The sequence below is a fragment of the Megalobrama amblycephala genome, linkage group LG2, assembly GCF_018812025.1.
Source record: "Megalobrama amblycephala isolate DHTTF-2021 linkage group LG2, ASM1881202v1, whole genome shotgun sequence".
In the NCBI taxonomy this organism is placed as follows: domain Eukaryota; kingdom Metazoa; phylum Chordata; class Actinopteri; order Cypriniformes; family Xenocyprididae; genus Megalobrama; species Megalobrama amblycephala.
In genome coordinates, this window is record NC_063045.1 from 58,414,401 (window position 1) to 58,433,276 (window position 18,876).

The 18,876-nt window shown below is 36.6% G+C and overlaps 1 protein-coding gene across 1 annotated transcript in view; it reads right to left on the reverse strand.

Moving 5' to 3' along the window:
* Nucleotides 1-2,480: 2,480 nt before the first annotated feature.
* epb41l4a (erythrocyte membrane protein band 4.1 like 4A) overlaps nucleotides 2,481-18,876 on the reverse strand; it is a 56,292-nt gene continuing 39,896 nt past the window's right edge. The window contains 13 exon segments of the mRNA XM_048181239.1: nucleotides 2,481-3,166; nucleotides 3,649-3,727; nucleotides 5,856-5,966; nucleotides 7,109-7,177; nucleotides 7,275-7,322; nucleotides 8,039-8,158; nucleotides 8,379-8,456; nucleotides 9,153-9,203; nucleotides 10,971-11,084; nucleotides 11,775-11,852; nucleotides 13,572-13,659; nucleotides 16,263-16,378; nucleotides 17,281-17,358. Of these exon segments, the coding sequence (XP_048037196.1) occupies nucleotides 3,056-3,166; nucleotides 3,649-3,727; nucleotides 5,856-5,966; nucleotides 7,109-7,177; nucleotides 7,275-7,322; nucleotides 8,039-8,158; nucleotides 8,379-8,456; nucleotides 9,153-9,203; nucleotides 10,971-11,084; nucleotides 11,775-11,852; nucleotides 13,572-13,659; nucleotides 16,263-16,378; nucleotides 17,281-17,358 (1,141 nt within the window). The 3' untranslated portion in view covers nucleotides 2,481-3,055.

Here is an 18,876-nt window from a genome sequence, read left to right on the forward strand (position 1 = left end):
TTTAGCTGTTATGCTCCTCACCTCTGGAACAACCTTCCAGAGAACATAAGATGTGCTGAAAACATTAATAGCTTTAAATCTAAATTAAAATATTTTTAGTCTGGCCTTCCTGTAAAGTTATAAACCCTTTTTATATTTTGTGTTTTGCTTTGTTTGTAATGTTGTATTTTATTTTTCATATTTTGATTTTTATAAATTCTATTCTTATTATGTATCTTAATGGGTCTATTTTACTTTTTAATTGTTCTTTTTAATTGTATTAATTGCTGTATCTATTGGTTCCTTGTCAAGCACTTTGAATTGCATTAATTTGTTTAGGAAAGTGCTATATAAATAAAATTTGCTTGCTTAAATAGCTTGAATGTAACTCTACACCCTTGCCTCATTTAGTATACGCGCTTATGAATATGCTAATTAGCCCCGCCTCCACTCACTCACACAAGCTCAGAAATAAACTCTTACTGAGGTAAACGCTGCGCAATAGTATTCCTTTTTACATCATCAGACACATAACGGTAATTAATATGATTAGCCTTTTGCTTGACTATGTTATCAAACAGTTAATAATGTGTTGCTAATGTTACACGACTCCCTTGCGGTCATAGTTAATTATATGCAAGAGCCTGGGCGTTGATGTGATAGCGACAATCAATCCAACCCTCTCCATTGACTTTGCGTGAAGCTGACTTATATAAAAAAAAAAAAACTTTTTGAAGTTTTTCGACCTAAAAACAAAACCAAAAAACAAGCATTTAAAGTCACCCTGAAATCAAAATGTAAGTTTTTTAACTTTTAGTATGAATATGTTAGCCTTAAGCTATGAATAAGCTGGTGTGTTCCAAAACAATGACAAAATTTGCATTTAGGAGATACAAGCATTCAAAACTTACAAAGCATTACAAAACTAACAAAGCACTGTTCGCCAGAGGAGAACTGGCCCCCCGACTAAGCCTGGTTTCTCCCAAGGTTTTTTTTTTCTCCATTTTAACACCTATTTGCCACTTGTTTGCCACCTGATGTCACCTGATGGAGTTTGGGTTCCTTGCCGCTGTCGCCTTTGGCTTGCTTAGTTGGGGACACTTGACATTTGATATTCAATAGTATTCTTGACATTTATTCAACAGTGCTTCTGATCTGCCTGCATTGACACTCTTATTTAAGAGCTGCTGTGCAGCCAAATTATGTACCAGTTATCAATGTAAAGCTGCTTTGACACAATCTGCATTGTAAAAAGCGCTATATAAATAAAGGTGACTTGACTTGACTTGACAGTCTCTCACTTCCACTAAAATCTATCACGGATTTTCATGACATCACATGACTGGGGGGCATTTGAAAACTTGGTGGGGCAGCATAATATTTGTAGTGTTGGTTGGTCACATTTGATTCACTAAACTAATTGTTTATTGCACCAAAAGCAATCTGAGATTAACTTTTTTTGTATATATATACAGTTCAAGTCACATTATGTTTGTTTACAGACAAGACATTAATAAATTAAGAACTTTGTATCTTTCCTTTCCTATACTCCCAAAGCTAAGGAAGTACAATTTAAAAAAAATCAATATTTACCCATCTTTAGAACTTCTTAGATATAGATTTAATATTGAACACAATAATTGTACTTTCTGTGATTCTGAAATTTAAACAACAGTACATATGTTTTTGACTGTTTAGAGACTTTTGGTCTGACATATACGAATGGCTTAAAATTACAATTAATTTGATTTCTTCATTTTTTTTTTTTTTAAACAACTTTTGGTATAATAATGGAAGATGTACACATTCAATTTCTACTGAACAGTATTTTCACTGTTCAGCCATTGTTTTCTGTTTTTCAGAAAGAATTTTGGATTTACTCTAAATCTTTAAGAATGTTAAAATTAAAAAGTGGAAGAAGACTGCTTGGTGCATTAAAGAAATTTAAACCATTAGAAGACCCGGTTGTATAATTTTTTTCCTTTTTCTTGTCTCTACCTGGATGATCAAGAGCTGCAAACATTTGCTGATGCCCAAGGCAACACAAACAGTGTGTGTAAGTCTTTGAACAGGATGATTGGAAATTGTTCTTATTTTTATTTAAATAGATTTTTTTTAGTACTGCCCCACAAAAGCGACATAAAATACTTTCCAGAAGAAAAAAATAAAAGTAATTTACCCCCCAATCATCCTGTGCAAATGTGGAATAACATGTAATCAGTAAAAAAGAACTGTAGTCCGATTACAGGTATTTTAAAACATAGTCCTAATACACTTTAATCACTCTGATTACATAATCTAGATTACATGTAATCAGTTACTACCCAGCACTGCAAAGTGCACCGCTGTCTTGAGCATATATAGTATTTCCTCAGTAAAATGATTATCTGTTCTAAATATTGCACTTAATATCTTTACCAAGCTTTTTGCCTCCCTCTACTGGCTGCAGTGTGTCACTTCAACATGCTGGTAACATGCAGGTAAAATAACTCCAGTCTCAATGCAATGGAATGTCTTTATTGACAAGAAGTTGTTAAAACTCAAGAATTTGAGCTTCCAGTTTAACTACAGTGATTTTGTTAAAGAGAAATGAGAGTCTACATTACTGTGCAAAAACAAAAATAGAAATACAGCAGCAACATTTCCTACAGCAGAGCTGACTCTAAAATCTGAGGACACAACGAACAACAACAATAATAATAATAATACGAAGCACTGTTTACCACCATTCCCACATGCTGCTTGAGCTCACAGACGTTTAATACTGTACGAAAATGTGTTGAAAAGAGTCTGAGTCGTGTGCGCTATACAACGGTCCACCATCCTTCATTTGATTGTCAGTAGGAAATGAAACTAATTTCACAGGAAACTCTAGACCAGTGAAGAAATACATTTTACTGTGGTATTAAACCGATTTATGGCATGAAATATGATGAAAGTAGCTTGAATTTTCATTGAGGGTGTCCGTGTATCTGGATCACTTCAGTGTTTCCATACAGACTCCACCAGAGCTTGACTTTTCATTTTCACCGGCAAACCTGCCGCTCGTCATCGACACGTCGACGGTGAAAATCGGTCACGTTTCTGCTTTCACTCGAGATGTGTGTACGGTCTTCACCACCTTGGCGGTGCCTTTAGTGTCCTGTTCAGAGCTCTCTGAGAGAGTGTCTTTGGAGCCCTTTGTCTTCTGAAAGGAACAAAACAAAAACAGGCACACATTATTACAGTGAGAAACATCTGACGCTGATTATATGACTAAACAGCACAGGTTACATGACAGTCAAGTGTCTTCTGCTCACCAAAGCTGCATTTATTTGATCAAAAATACAGTAAAAACAGTGATATTGTGAAATATTATTACAATTTAAAAGAACTGTGTTCTATTTGAATATATTTTGAAATGCAATTTATTCCTGTGATGCAAAGCTGAATTTTCAGCATCATGACTCCAGTCTTCAGTGTCACATGATCCTTCAGAAATTTAGTTGAACTGTAGTATCAGTGCAGAATATTAATGGTCTTTTAAACCCCAAAGAAACACATCAGAAATGACAGAATATTCTATAGGTTATAGGACTCTAAAGGTTAATATTTTAATAAGCACCGCAACTTTTCACTAGTTAAATATTTAAACAGGCCTCTGCAGTAATGAAGAAGGTGACGTCTGACCTGCGCAGGGGTGGAGCTGGATCCGGGGACGTCTGCAGTGCGGGTAACAGGGAGAGGAGGCACCAGATCAGTCCGAGAGCTACAGAGATGAATGAAAGGAAGGAGCATTAAAGAGGACTAATTATGCTTTTTTGCATGTTCATCGTTCTTTAGTGTGTAATGTTGCTGTTTGAGCATGAAAAAGCTCTGCAAAGTCCCTCCAGCAGGAGTTATTCTCTATATCAGTGTCACTCTTTCTGAACTCCCTGAAACGCCTCCATTGTAGTAACTCAGCGCTAAATTATGGTAAGGCAAAAGAAAAAAATAAAAGGAAGAGGGGAAAACATGCAAAAGATAAAGGCATGTATGCAGCTTACTCATATTGTAATAATAGTAGGCAAATAATAAAATATAGGGCCTATCACTTATGTTATGTTGCTTGCTATGCTATTACACATTGGCCAACAATATTCATTTTTCTGTCCAACTAGCTTACATAACCAGACAGTAAAATGTGATTTTGTAACATGTAACTTTTTTTTTTAAACAAACGTAATAGCCTACTTTAATATTTTACTGTAAAGTTGTGCAATTTTGTAGGATTGATGGTATTTTGTGTTATTTATTTGCCTCAATTTGTAATAATTTAAGTATATACATTTATATAAAATAGCAACATTTTATGTTAAATCCACTTTAATAAAGATCTACATTTCTAAGTTTAATTCATAGTGATAGACATGAAAAATGTGCCTGGGTTAATTGGAGGATTACTGCCATCTACTGGAAAGCAAACACTTAATTAAATTAAAATTAAAATAACATGAATTTTTAACTACAGCCACTAGATGGCTAGAGAATTAGTCAATGGTTAACATTATAAAATCATTATTATAACTATAAAAATAACTCTATATCAAATTTTAGCATTTTTTTTGTACTATCATTTGTACTATCATGGGTATTTGAAGATATTTTTGAAAAATACAATTATTTACAAGGCTGTAGAGAACAGTGCACTATTGCAGACTTATATACTGAGGTTTTAATTACATTATTTTAATATAGTCAGTCGTGAATTAAAGTGGGCCGGTCTAAGGAATGAAACTCCAGGGCTGAAAATGAGTCCCAATCCGGCCCTGTGTTTTATAGTAGGGAAGTATGCGATTTCGGATACAGCTACTGTTTTTTTTAACACCCTGGACGCGGTTATGGTAAGGGGTGTTACATTTCCAAAACACGTTGGAAGCAGTTGACCAATCACAACGCACTGGTCCAGCCGACCAATCAGGAGGGGCTTCATAGAGACAGGAACTAAATATAACCTGCACCCCAGTGTCCACATAATCCATCCTAAATAGTATGTGAGATTGAAATAAGTGTGTCCCAAAGCATAGTATGTGGAATATGTCAAAAGTCCCCGGAAGGACTACAATTTCCGGTAGATTTTCGAAGTGTGGATTCATGCACACTATAAAGGCTAATATTGCCCACAACCCATTGCGCTTTGGAGGATTTGGTTCAGAACTACAAACACGAGTAAGAATGTTTAAAAAAAAACTACAAAACATGGTGGATACACATGACCGACGGTCAAGTAGTGAAGTTTGAGTGACTAATAATCAACATTTAACCTGATAAAAAATATTTATTTAATGCTATCTATGTTATATTTCATCTGCAACAACAATGTAAACATTTATAAAGATTGTTTGGCCATTAACTTTTAAATGCATTGTTATGCATTAATATGAGGAGAGTCTCAGCATGAAAAACCAGTGACTGCAGATCAATGTGCTGCTGCATTTCTCTCCAAATGAAATGAAATGAAATGTGGAAGATGTTAACTGTGACAAGATGATTGACAGGCCAGTTTATGGTGAAAGGATACGTGTAACTAAGCGACAGAGAGCAACCGTTAAAGATGCTATTTTATGACGTGATAGTGTGTCCCAAAGCTACACTCTACTTTTTCTTCACAAAAAGAGTCATAATTTTAGGGCATTGTATAAGTAGGCGAATTGGGATGCAGCAAGAGCGTTACTGACAGACTGAAAAAAGAGGTGCTGCAACAAAATAATGTTTTTGAACATTCAAGCATGAAAACCTGTTCTAGTAGAGCCCAAAATACAAAATCAAGGGCAAAATACTGTAGGTCCTCTTTAAAATGAAGAACAGTGATTTTGATATGAAAAATATTTTTGACCACACACTCAGGATGTACTTACTTGACCTCTGAGAGCACAGACCTCTCACCATCCGAACAGTTGGAGCGTCGATACTGCCGGAAGCTCCTGGGAGAATGTGAATGGCGGATCTTGATCGGGTCACCTTGTGTTCTGAAATGAGATACATGCAGTTGTTTGCACTTCGGTGCCACATGGGCCCTAGTCTTTAAAAGCTTCTTTTCCGGGTTAATGCAAACTCAGCATTCATCAGACTGATATCCCACAACATCAGATTTACATGCGGCTCATCAGGGACCGTTTTAGAGGCTCAGTGAGCTGAATAATGCATGCTTTCTATCAACACTTATTGTCAGTGTAATGCATTGGGGATTTTGACATGCTGACAGACATTTTTTTTTTATGTTTATGTTTTATTCATGTGCATTGTAATATTTAAACAAAATATCGCAAAAGGGCGGGACAACTTGTCACTCACATAAGATCGACCAGTAGCAAACCTAATCCATCCAATCAATTCTCTACATTTATTCTTGATCAAGAAGCTGTTTCACTTGGATATACGTCACAATAGGGAAGATGCCAACTTTAAAAGTCCAATAAACATTCTTTGCATACATGTTTGCAACCGTGTTATCAAATATAACAATATGGGGTTTTCATTTTTTATGAGGCAGCAAATTGGCCCCTAGTTGTGTAAATTTTTGGTGTTTTATGATGTTTTATTTCCTATGTAAAAGAGATGAATGCTCAGTTGGGTCAACCCAAACTGTTTCACTTCCTGTAACACAAAATGGACAAAAGTCCTTATATAATCAGCTTTATTTATAAATGAATTAAGAATGATTTCCCATTCGCTCTTGAATGGTTACTGCGACTAAATTATTTTTAATATATTTATATTATTTTATTTAATAATAATTTTTTAATTAATTAAAGTAATTCTTTCATCTTAATTAAATTGTCATTTTGGTCACACTTCAGTTTAGGGTCCAATTCTCACTATTAACAACCACTTTTACCTCAATAAACTCCTAATTACTGCTTATTAATAGTTAGTAATGTTAAGGTTAGGTATTGGGTAGGATTAAAGGATGTAGAATATAGTCATGCAGAATAAGGCATTAATATTTGCTTTATAAGTACTAATAAAAAAATGCAATCTGACAATATCAGCCTAATGAATTATATAAATGGAAGTAATTTTTATGGGTTAGATCAAGTAAAAATGGATCCATCAAATTACAGTTGCAGGTTAGCACATTATTTTCGTAGGACAGTTTGATTTGACTCACTCCACTTTCTTATATGGAATCTCCTTTAGTTGCTCCTCAGAGAGACCGGAAGGATCGACCAGCTCCTTCCTGTTCACAAACACAAAATGATCATCACTGACTCCTCTGCTTTATCACAGATTCATTTTCACTGTCTAATTAGTGATGAGAGTGACGTTAAACTCACTGGATGTGTTTCCAGAGCTGCTCTTTAGCTTGAACATCAGGACTTCGTCTACGTCAAGAAAATAGGTCATATAGGTCATAGATTTTGTATTATTTATCCCTATAAATCTACTGTACCATATTTGATATGTACATTTCGAAGGCCTCTAAATGGTCAAAACTGTCCACGTGGGTCTTTCTGCTGTGAAATCTTTTAAACAGTAAATGTATGAATAACTTTTATATTGTTAGTGATATTTCAAGATGGACAGCAACTTAAGTTTAAAAGAAAAATTGTTAAAATGTGAATATCAAATATGATTCATCGGTTGAATTGCATATAATAGTTGCATTACATTGCATTATATGTTTTAAAAATACTTTGAAAGAGCTTTGATCATAAATATAAGCATTTAAACATATTACCAAGACATATGACTGAAAGATATAGAGTGAAAATAAAGATATTTATATGCATTTTATGTATGTAGTCTGTTATACACAGTTATAAAGATCTCATTGATTTACATTACAAACTTTCAGAATTTCATCTGACTTTTTAGACATATAAATATCAGCAACTGCACCAAATTGAGTCTCTTTCCTCCATATTCTCACTATATTATACCATAAAAGCCTTATGTATCAAATATGATACTCGACAAATTACACATATGCAATCCTTTTTTTTAAAGATTTTTTTTTTAATAATGTGTCTAAAGGTTCAATAACCTTTCCATTTAAATAAATGATCAGGGTTAACAGGGTTAATAATTTCATGCTTACGATCGTGAGCGGTGTCGTGAGCGCCGATGGTTCGGATCGTTCTGTGTTTTTTCTTTCTGTCTGCGCAGCACAACCTCCCACTGCGGACCAGAATCCACCATCTCGTTCTCCTGACGGGATCTGCAGTGCACATCCATATTTTCTATAGAGTTTTACTAGTGATTGCATTGATATTCATGCTTTATTTCAAACTGAAAAGATTTTCTGCTTTTCCCAAAGATTTTCCCAATTTCCTGCAATCATTTAGGACCATTAAATGACATCATTTATAATATGCATATATCTCACACAGCAGCCCTGTGCCTTTTTATTGTCCCGAAAGCTCAGTGGAATCACACACCGGTTTCTTTTTTTACGATGTTCCCTGTTGGAATTCTCAGATTCACTGCCACTGCTGGTGTTGCCACGGGAACGTGACCTAAAGGGGTCAAAAGGTGACAGGACAGAATGAAAGAGGGACACACGTTCCTGAATATTTCTAGAATATTAATCAACATCAGTTTTGCAAAAACAAAACAAAACAAAAAATAGTAATCACAAATCAATCAAATAAAAATCACAGCCCACAATTTACAAGAAATAATGGTATGAAGTATAAGTATACTACTATATAAGAACATCTAATTTGGAGCATCAAGTTCTAGTTCTATATGGAACATCTAGTTCAATATATATACATATATATATATTCCACACATAATATGTGGGACTAGAAGCTAATGTTGGTGAACAAACTTTGATGTTGGAAAGCCTAAATGGGCAGGTTCATTGGACCGATTGTTAGATGAATGGGAGCTATCTATTCAAGTTGGACCTATATATGTACATTTATTAAACATGTTGGTTAATCTGATTGTGCTTTCAGTTCCCAAAAGAGTGAAGCACACTCAGCTGTTTAACACAATCCATTCTGCAGATTTTGCCTCAAAAAAAAAAAAAAAAAAAAGTGTCTGGTCCTACTTAAAAACAGCAAACTTGACAAACTTGTCTTGAAAAGCATATATTAGAAAAACAAAGAACTGTGAGACACCAAACACTGATTGTTTCCTTTTTGTAATATTATATTAGTTGTGAATCTGTTAAAATCTAAAGGAGCAAATGAATAAAAGCGAACCTCCTCCTGTGCTGTTTGTTGGCCTGTGGGTCGTCAGCGGTTTGGCCTCTCCTGTCGAAACAAAACACAAGGAAGGGCGTTTAAAGAGAAACACTGACTGTTTCATCATCTCTGACAGACACACACACACAAACGCCAGCGATGCTTTGAGGATTTATCAGTATTTATTTATTCTCAGCCATTCTTTCATCAGTTCCTCGCCTGCGGCGACACTCACGTCTTATTGATGCTAGAGTAACTTTCAGCTCCTTTACTGCCAGACAATGAGACTTTAGCTGGAAAAGAATCATTCTAGAAATATCAAATCATGTTTATATGATGCCAAAAACCTTTTATAACTACTGTAGATATTCAGTGTGTTATCAATTATTAAAAGGACTAAAGTAAATCAAGACATTTTTATTCTGATCCAACTCTTTGTGTTGGGCTTCTTAGTACAAATAAGAAGTAACAAAGGACGTTTGTTCCAGTTTATTTCCACTAGAGGGAGCAAATGCATCTGGATTCAGATTCAGTGTTGACTCTCTGGTGCTCAAACTGCATTAAAGACACCATGAAATCAAAATGTAAGATTTTTGGCTTTTAGTATGAATATGTTAGTCTTAATGTTATCTATAAGCTATTTGTGCTCCAAAACAATGTCAAAAATCGCATTTAGAAGATATAAGTGTTCAAATCTTACAGTCTCTCACTTCCGCCAATATGGATAAATGATAAATGAAAAGATTTTGATGACATCACTCTGCACTTCAGCTTCACATCATATATTCTGTCCAATCAAATGTGCTCTAGAATCTGAAGCGCCCCGCCCCCTACATAATAATAGATACTGAAGCTGCGGCTGAAATCGGTCACTTGTTCACATATGGTGAATCGCACATAGTGCACTATATAGGGGATAGGGAACGATTAAGACAGTGTAAATATGCTTTCCACTGGGGCGAATGAAGTCTGGTTTCACGTTAGTGTCACATGAACCACTGCAGCGCGAGCACAGTCTGCTCCGGTACAGAGACACGACAGAGCGGATCATATGCGTGAGACGACGAATACCCATGCGAATTCTGCACAGAATACTATATTTTAAAGCGATATGGAGGAGATTAGGAGGAAACTGAGGCTTTACCAAGTTCAACAGCTCTGGCTGAGCTGTGATATAAAAAAGGGCAGGAGCTGTTCGAAATGTCCCCCCCGTCTTCCTGTTTCAGTGGAAATTACATCAACAAATTGAATAATGCTGCGCATTTTAAGGCACTTCGGTGGGACTTTAAGACTCGAGGGCTGTGTCTGAAATCGCCCCCATACCCTTAAATAGTGCACTATTTAAGGGGACAGAAATTTGTAGTGGTGTCCGAAACCATAGTGGACGTTATCGAGTGCACTCATTCAATCCTATAATGCACCGCAATTATGAGTGTACAACCGATATAGACTCAACAGCTAGAGAATACCCATAATGCACTGTGAGAGTCGCGCGTCGAATGAATCCCTGCATTTGACCAGAAGATGGTGCCCGCAGTTGAATCATCCATCTTTTTTCCAAACCGCTGGTCCAATGTGGGTACAGAGTAATATCAAGTTTCAAATGATTATTAATCAGCAAGTACAAACTATGCAAAAGCGGCAGCCCTTTCAGTTAACGAATTCACTCACTCGTTTTCATTCACTCCTTCAAGTGAACTTTATAAGTGAAGTAATGTAGGGAATAGTGAATGAGGGTATAGGGGGCAATTTCAAACACAGCTAAGGTCATAAATGAGTCTTAATGAAGAAACAAAATGCATGCAAACACAATATGGTGCACCCTTGAGCACACACCTGCGGCGGGCCGAGTGAGATGTCTCGTTCTCGCTGCCTCCTGAGGGTGAACGTCTGTGAGCTTTTGGGAATTTGGGAGATTTGTTCCGCTCACTGGCCGAGTTGTACAGGCCGCTGAGGGAAAACAAAGAAGGGACAGCTTAGAGAGGACAAGAATGAACATAAAAAACATTACATCGAACACCTTCAAACACCACAGGACATGAATATGAATAAGTGTTATTCAGGGTTATTATCAATAAATTAAAATTGAAAAACTAAATGAAAATTAGAAATGTTGCCTTGGCAAAATACTGAAAGAAGTTTAAGCTGAAGCACTAAGATTAAAAACTATAACTAAAACTAACCGAAATAGCAATATTTAAAAACTAAAAAAATAAAATGACAAGCACATTGATATTACTAAAATTAACATGAAAACTAAAAATATAAAAATAAAAGCTGATTCAAAATATGAACACATAAAAAATAAAATAACACTAGTGTTACTATTAAACTAAAACTAAAAAAAGTTGAAATAAAATAAAATATGAATATTAGATCAAAAACAAACTTGAAAACTTAAATGAAAATTAGAAATTAGAAACTGAAATAAGTTTAAGTAGAAACTAAAATTCCTAAAACTAAAACTGAAATAAAATAAATTAAAGATAAACAGAAATAAATATAAAAACAAATAAAAATATACAAATAAAAGCTAATTTAAAATATGAATAAATACTAATAGTATACAAATAATTCTAAAATAAATATATATACTGTATATAGTTATTAATTTTTGAACACATGATCTTAGTACTGTACCTTTGCGGGGCGTCTTCCTCCCATGGTGCATTGGGCTTGTTCTGCTGGTCTGAAGTGCTGTCTGTATTTACTTTGGGACTTTGGAAAAATATAATGAAACATGATGTTGACTGTTGCTGCTTGTGTTTTACTATTTCATAGAATCCTGTAGGAAAATCACTCTAAAATGAGATCATAGAGACATCAACGATAGAGCAAATGGAGACTGTACAGAATCTCTGCTTCTCAGATGTTTCTACTGAGAAACACACATGGATCTCCTCTAGAGTTTCATATTTCAATAACATTATGTTCAATAACATAAACATTTCTCATCACATTCTCCAAGGATCAAATGATCTGAGCTTCTATACATTTTCATATTATAGACTACTGTGTCAAAAAGCAAAATGACAGGGTAAATATACCTTGACTTAAGAATGTTTAGACATTTGTAATGGAAAACAAGTCAAAACATTCTAAGAAAGAAAATCATAAGATATTTAAAGCTGTAGTTTCTGCCACTTTTGTTCTGACCAACTGAGAAAAAAAGCATTAGGCCTACAATAAATCGTGCTGCCAATGATGATGACTATCCTGCGTCTCAGTCAGCTCCCTAGTTCATGAATCAGTATATCATGTAAATGAATGTGGCCGATTCGCTATGTGTATATAGTTTATATTAGCGTTACCTGTAGATTTACATTTCTGTAGCCACTCCACAGTCCAAAGTCTTTTGCTTTTTGACTACAGGTGAATCTCCAGTTGTCAATGATGATTGTCAGTGTCAGATTGACGTTTAATTATTTCAGCTGCTGTGAGAACAACCAACTTGCCTGGACTCCTTTTTTCTGTTTACGGACGTGATGTAATGACGCACAGACGAACTGCTGCATGCTCGAATTTCCCCTGGAAATCCACCAGGTCGCTCTTATTATAAAACATTATTACAAGCTTACCGTGTACCGTGTTGAATCGAGCTAAGATAAGGAGATAGTTTTGAACACTGGCTGGTTATGAACTAGCTCAAAAATTGATTTTGGATCATTTTTAAACAAAAAAAGTTACAGACTGCAGCTTTAATGAAGTTCTCAATTAATGTCTCATTGATGTATCAACTTTGTCTCTCCTAAAATTCTCACTAGTTGCTTATTAGCATGCATTTTACTAGGATACCTTGGCTTGCTTAGTTGGGGACACTTGATATTCAACAATGTTTTTGATCTGCCTGCATTGACACCATTGTATGCGAACAGAACTGAGCTGGACGATGACATCACTGTTTTTTTCCAGTGCTGATATATAGGTAAATTACCTAAACTAATAACTACTAATTTTTTTTTACAGCAGAATGAATCAATACTGAATTTATTTAAGCTGGACAATAAAGGTGACTTGACTTGACACTGGCTGTATATTAGTGCTTATAAAGCACATATTATTGCCTTATTCTGCATGACCATATTCTACATCCCATAATCCTACCCAATACCTAAACTTAACAATCTTACCAACTATTAATAAGCAGTAATTAGGGGTTTATTAAGGCAAAAGTCTTAGTTAATAGTGAGAATTGGACCCTAAACTAAAGTGTGACCATTTTTCGAAATCGTACTGAACCGTGACCCCAAAAATGTGACACCCCTAGTATTTACCGGTAAAGTCATTCTGGTAATTTACTGCGATTACTGAGTGGAAGAGGCTATATGAGAAAGAAATGAGATCTCATTTTAGAGTGTTTTGAGGAAGAAAATCATGTTTGCTGTTCAAGAACTGGATGGCTTTAATCACATAATGCTTAATGAAGGAGTTTAATACCTCTTGACCGGTGTAAGTGAGGTGGTTTTGGACTGGCTTTCACTCATGTTCTCCATCTTTGTGACCGTCTGGCCTCCGTTGCTCCGTCCTAAAGCACAGATTTCCGAAACATTAATGCATCAATCTGATATTAGCGCCTCTATTCAGTTAACAGCTAACCAGAACAATTTCTTATCACACTGGCTGCGTCCATCTGTATCCGCCACACAAGCCCTCTCACGTCTTTCCTCTGTTGTTTCAAGTGATTGCCGTCTGAAGGCCGTTTCCATGCTTAAGTGCACAGGGGTTGGACAGAACAATAGAGGTGCAGCACATGCGTGGAGGTCAGGTGCGACTTGTGCCGAGCTGCGTCACTTCACACACACACACACACACACACACACACACACACACACACACACACACACACACACACACACACACACACACACACACACACATTCCTGTCTCAGCCGAACAACAACAGCTTTCTGTTGGCATGCCAGATCTCAATCACATGCCTGTGGAGCGCTGAAGTGAAGGCGGTTTCACAAAGAACCGGATCAACTCAGGTGGAACCAAACTGGCCGATCGCACACCAAAGCTGCATGTCATGTGATACTCAGGGTTTCCTTTTAACCTTTCTTTGTACGAGCGCAAAATATCCAACAGCATGACTGTATCAGACAATGTAAATGGAGATATTCACCACAATCCTGCCATGCTGAGGTGTTACTATGCAGTTGCCATGGTGTTCTGTGTAGTTGTCAGGTAGCTGCTAGGGTGTTCTGTGTGGTTGCTAGGGTGTTTTGTGTTGTTGCTATGCAGTTACCAGGGTGTTCTGTGTGGTTACTAAGTAGTCGCTAGTGTACTTTATATTGCTGTTAGTTGCAAGGGTTTTGTATTGTTGCTCCGTAGCTGCTAGGGTATTCTGTGTGGTTGCCAGGTAGTTGCTAGGGTGTTCTGTGTGGTTGCTAAGAAGTTGCTAGTGTGATTTCTATGGCTGTTAGTTGCTAGGGTTTTGTATTGTTGCTCCGTAGTTGCTAGGGTATTCTGTTTGTGGTTGCTAGGGTGTTTTGTGAGGTTGCCAGGTAGTTGCTAGGGTGTTCTGTGTGGTTGCTAAGTAGTTGCTAGTGTGATTTGTATGGCTGTTAGTTGCAAGGTTTTTGTATTGTTGCTCTGTAGCTGCTAGGGTATTCTCTGTGTGGTTGCTAGGGTGTTTTGTGTGATTGCCAGGTAGTTGCTAGGGTGTTCTGTGTGGTTGCTAAGTAGTTGTTAGTGTGATTTGTATGGCTGTTAGTTGCTAGGGTTTTGTATTGTTGCTCCATAGCTGCTAGGGTATTCTCTGTGTGGTTGCTAGGGTGTTTTGTATGGTTGCTATGCAGTTACCAGGGTGTTCTGTGTGGTTGCCAGGTAGTTGCTAGTGTGTTTTGTGTGGCTGTTAGGTAGGTGCTAGGGTTTTATACAGTTGCAACGTAGCTGCTAGGGTATTCTGTGCAGTTAGTAGATAGTTACTAGGGTGTGCTGTGTGGTTGCTAGGTAGTTGCTAGGGTGTTCTGTGTGGTTACTAAGTAGTTACCAGGGTGTTCTGTGTGGTTGCTAGGTAGTTGCTAGGTAGAACACCCTGGTAACTGCATAGCAACCACACAAAACACCCTAGGTGTTTTGTGTGGTTGCTATGCAGTTACCAGGGTGTTCTGTGTGGTTGTTAGATAGTTGCTAGTGTGTGCACTGTATGGTTTCTAGATAGGTGCTAAAGAGTTTGTATGGTTACTAGGTAGTTGTTATGGTGTTCTATGTGGTTGCTTGGTTGATTTGTGTCGTAGCTAGGTTGCTTGTGTGGTTGCTAAGGTGTTTTGTGTGGTTAGTAGGTAGTTTCCAGGGTGTTCTATGTGTTTTTTTTAGGTATTTGCTAGGGTGTTTGTGTGGTTGCCAAGGTGTTCTGTTTGATTGGTAGGTAGTTGCTAAAAGAGTTTGTATGGTTGCTAGGTAGTTGCTAGGGTGTTATATGTGGTTGCTACGGGGTGTTTTATGTGGTTAGTAGGTAGTTGCGAGGTTGGTTTGTGTGTGTGATTTCAAAGTAGTTGCAATGCTGTTTGTGGTTGATATTGTGTGCAGTATGGTTGCTAGGTAGTTGCTAAACAGTTTGTATGGTTACTAGGTAGTTGCTAAGGTGTTCTATGTGGTTGTTAGGGTGTTTTATCTGGTTAGTAGGTAGTTGCTAAGGTGGTTTGTGTGATTTCTAGGTAGTTGCTAGGGTGTTTGCTATTGTGTTTTGTGTGATTAGGTAGTTGCTAATGTGTGCTGTATGGTTGCTAGGTAGTTGCTAGGGTGTTTGTGTGGTTATTAAGTAGTCGCTAGGGTGTTTGTGTTGTTGCTAATTAGTTGCTAGGTTGTGCTGTGTGGTTGCTAGGTAGTTGCCAATGTATTTGCATGTTGCTAGGTAGTTGCTAGGGTGGTCTGTGTGATTGCTCAGTAGTTGCTAGGGTGGTCTGTGTGGTTACTAAGTAGTTGCTAGGGTGGTCTGTGTGGTTGCTAGGTAGTTGCTAGGGTGATCTGTGTGGTTGCTAGGTAGTCACTAGGGTGGTCTGTGTGGTTGCTAGGTAGTTGCTAGTATGTAGTGTGGTTGGTTGCCTCAAGAAGCACCACATTGTTTAACATGATGTTAGACAGGCGTAACAAGAGTAAACTCTGCTGTGAAATGCAGCTCACCTGCAGGCTGTGTGCTTCTCTTCGGGTAGGTCTTGCTGCGGGTTCGGATCACCTGTAGGTCGGGTCGGGGGAGAGTTACAGACGGCTCTCTTCCAATCTGCATTGCAGTTTTTCCACTAGAAGCAGAAAAACACATTATGATTCAAGTCCTCCTGTATCACTATAAAAATACATCATTAAAGGAATAGTTCACTTCAAAAATATAAACAATTCCAAACCTGTATGAAATGAAATACATGTTTTGCTTTTGTTTTTGGAGGGGTGAACTGTTCCTTTTAAAACTGGTGTTTAGTGGTTGATTTAGTGCTGTCAATCTGCAATTTGGCAATTATTTGGACTTCTTTTCTTTTGATTCGGCCCACATTTGATGAATGTGATGCAGCAGTTTAAGCAATTGCACTGTTAATGACTAACCCTGAGAATAAAAGACATGACGTCACTGCTGAGTCACTGCTGTTCAACAGACATTCAGCATTAAATCACTGTCTGTGACTAATATCTCTGTCTGTACATATCAAATATCATTACTCATGCCTTGTGATTTTATCTGACTTCAGATTTATGACTACTTCTATACTACCGTTCAAAAGTTTAGGGTTGGTAAGATTGTTTAATGTTTTTGAATGAAGTCTCTTCTTATCACAAAGGCTGCATTTATTTAATCAAAAATACAGTAAAAACATTAAAAATGTGAAATATTGTTACAATCTAAAATAACTGTTTTCTATTCGAATAAATTGTAAAATGTAATTTATTCCTGTGATCAAAGCTGAATTTTCAGCAGCATTACTCCAGTCTTCAGTGTCACATGATCCTTCAGAAATCATTCTAATATGCTGATTTGCTGCTCAACAAACATTTCTGATTATTATTATCAATGTTGAAAACAGCTGAGAACAGTATAAATGTCACTATAAATAATGTCAATTTTGGTCAATTTAATGCATGCTTGATGAATACAAGTATTAATTTCTTTCAAAAAACCCTTTTCAATTGATTTAATTTCTCTTTTACGAACCTGTAGCGATGCTTCGAGCCCAGAGAGCTGAATTTGGACAGTTTCCTTGTTAGCGAATTAGACTCGTTCTCTGGCATTCTGTAAAAGACATTTTAGTTGGAACATTTACAAAAATATCAACATTTTAGATGAACAAGAAAGCTTTAATTTACAGGTTTTTATGCATTTATCCATTCTCCTTTTCATTTTACTTCTGATGAAACATGGATGCTCCTTCCAAACATCTGTGCCGGGCAAATCTGTTGTTTACACCCATATTTTAATGAGGAAAATTACAGAACAAGTGTTAAGGAGAGCTTTCCTCTCATTAAAATTCAAAAGCTATAAACATGCTGCTCTGATAAAACACAGAGCCAACCAGCAGAGAAATTAAAAGCTAAAACATAATGAGAGATCAGACTAGAACGGATGTGTGTTGTACATGGCTGTGCTGTTGCTAGATAAAACATTCAGAGATCTTTGTGTTAAGATGACAGAACATGATTTGGCTTGTTTTTAAAGTCCGGACGGTCCTGTTTCAGCTCAACGATTTGCCACTGAAGGTTTGCCACTGAGCTCTGCACACGTTATATGAACAATGGCAATAGCAAACAACACGAAAAATCATCAATTCAGCAACACTTTACAACAAGGATTCATTTGTCATTATTTAACATGAACTAACAATCAACAATACTTCTATGGCACTTATTATTCTTAATCACTGATGTTAACAAAATGGGACCTTACTATAAATGTTAGCAATAATTCTAATAAAGTTTTAGTATTTTTTTCACATAGTTTGGAGGTGTAACTTGTCTAAATCTCTCTCGTGTCGCCCTTTGTTTTTCCTGAACTTGAGTTTCACACGCGGATTACCAGCAGAAATCTCCAGCCTCCTGCATTCTGTGCGCCGTAAAGCTCTTTGGGGAGTAGAGTGAGACCACTCTGATTAAATAAGCACCAGAGACGACTCTGAACGCGCGAGGCGACGCGGGGAGGATTGGAGCACAGCCCCGAAAGCTTCTTCCTGTAAATAAGAGCCTCAGTAAAGCCCCAGGGAATCTGAAGGGCCCTTCAGTTCACAGCGTTTCTCTGTGAGAACGTACAGGACGCAGCACAGTCAGAGTATAATGCAGCTGGTTTTGGCTTCTGTGCAGACAGGATTAAGATGTTTTTAAGGGATGTAAATGAGATTGTTGGAAGCAGTGTTATTTTTGTTTACTTAAACTAAACGAAAATGAGAAGTGTTACCATTGCAACCAGCTGAAATATAATAAGTTTAGGTTTTTTATTTATTTTATTTTAGTTCAGTTAATGTTTATTTTATTTGAAGTAATGATTTTTTATGGTTATTAAAGTATTGTAGTAAAGCAGATTTCATGCAGTGAAAATGTGGAGTTGTTACTGACCTGAGCCTTAAAATGATTGAATTTATTGGTGCTCGTAATATAGTCAGGTTGATTCTGTCATATCAAATAATAATCTATTGACTTTAATAAAACCAGTTAGTTACATTTTTACCACAAGAAGCACATTTTCTAAGTTACATGACAAAGTAGTAGACGGGTGTTAATTTTATATATAGCGGTAATTAAATATGACTTAAATATTAAT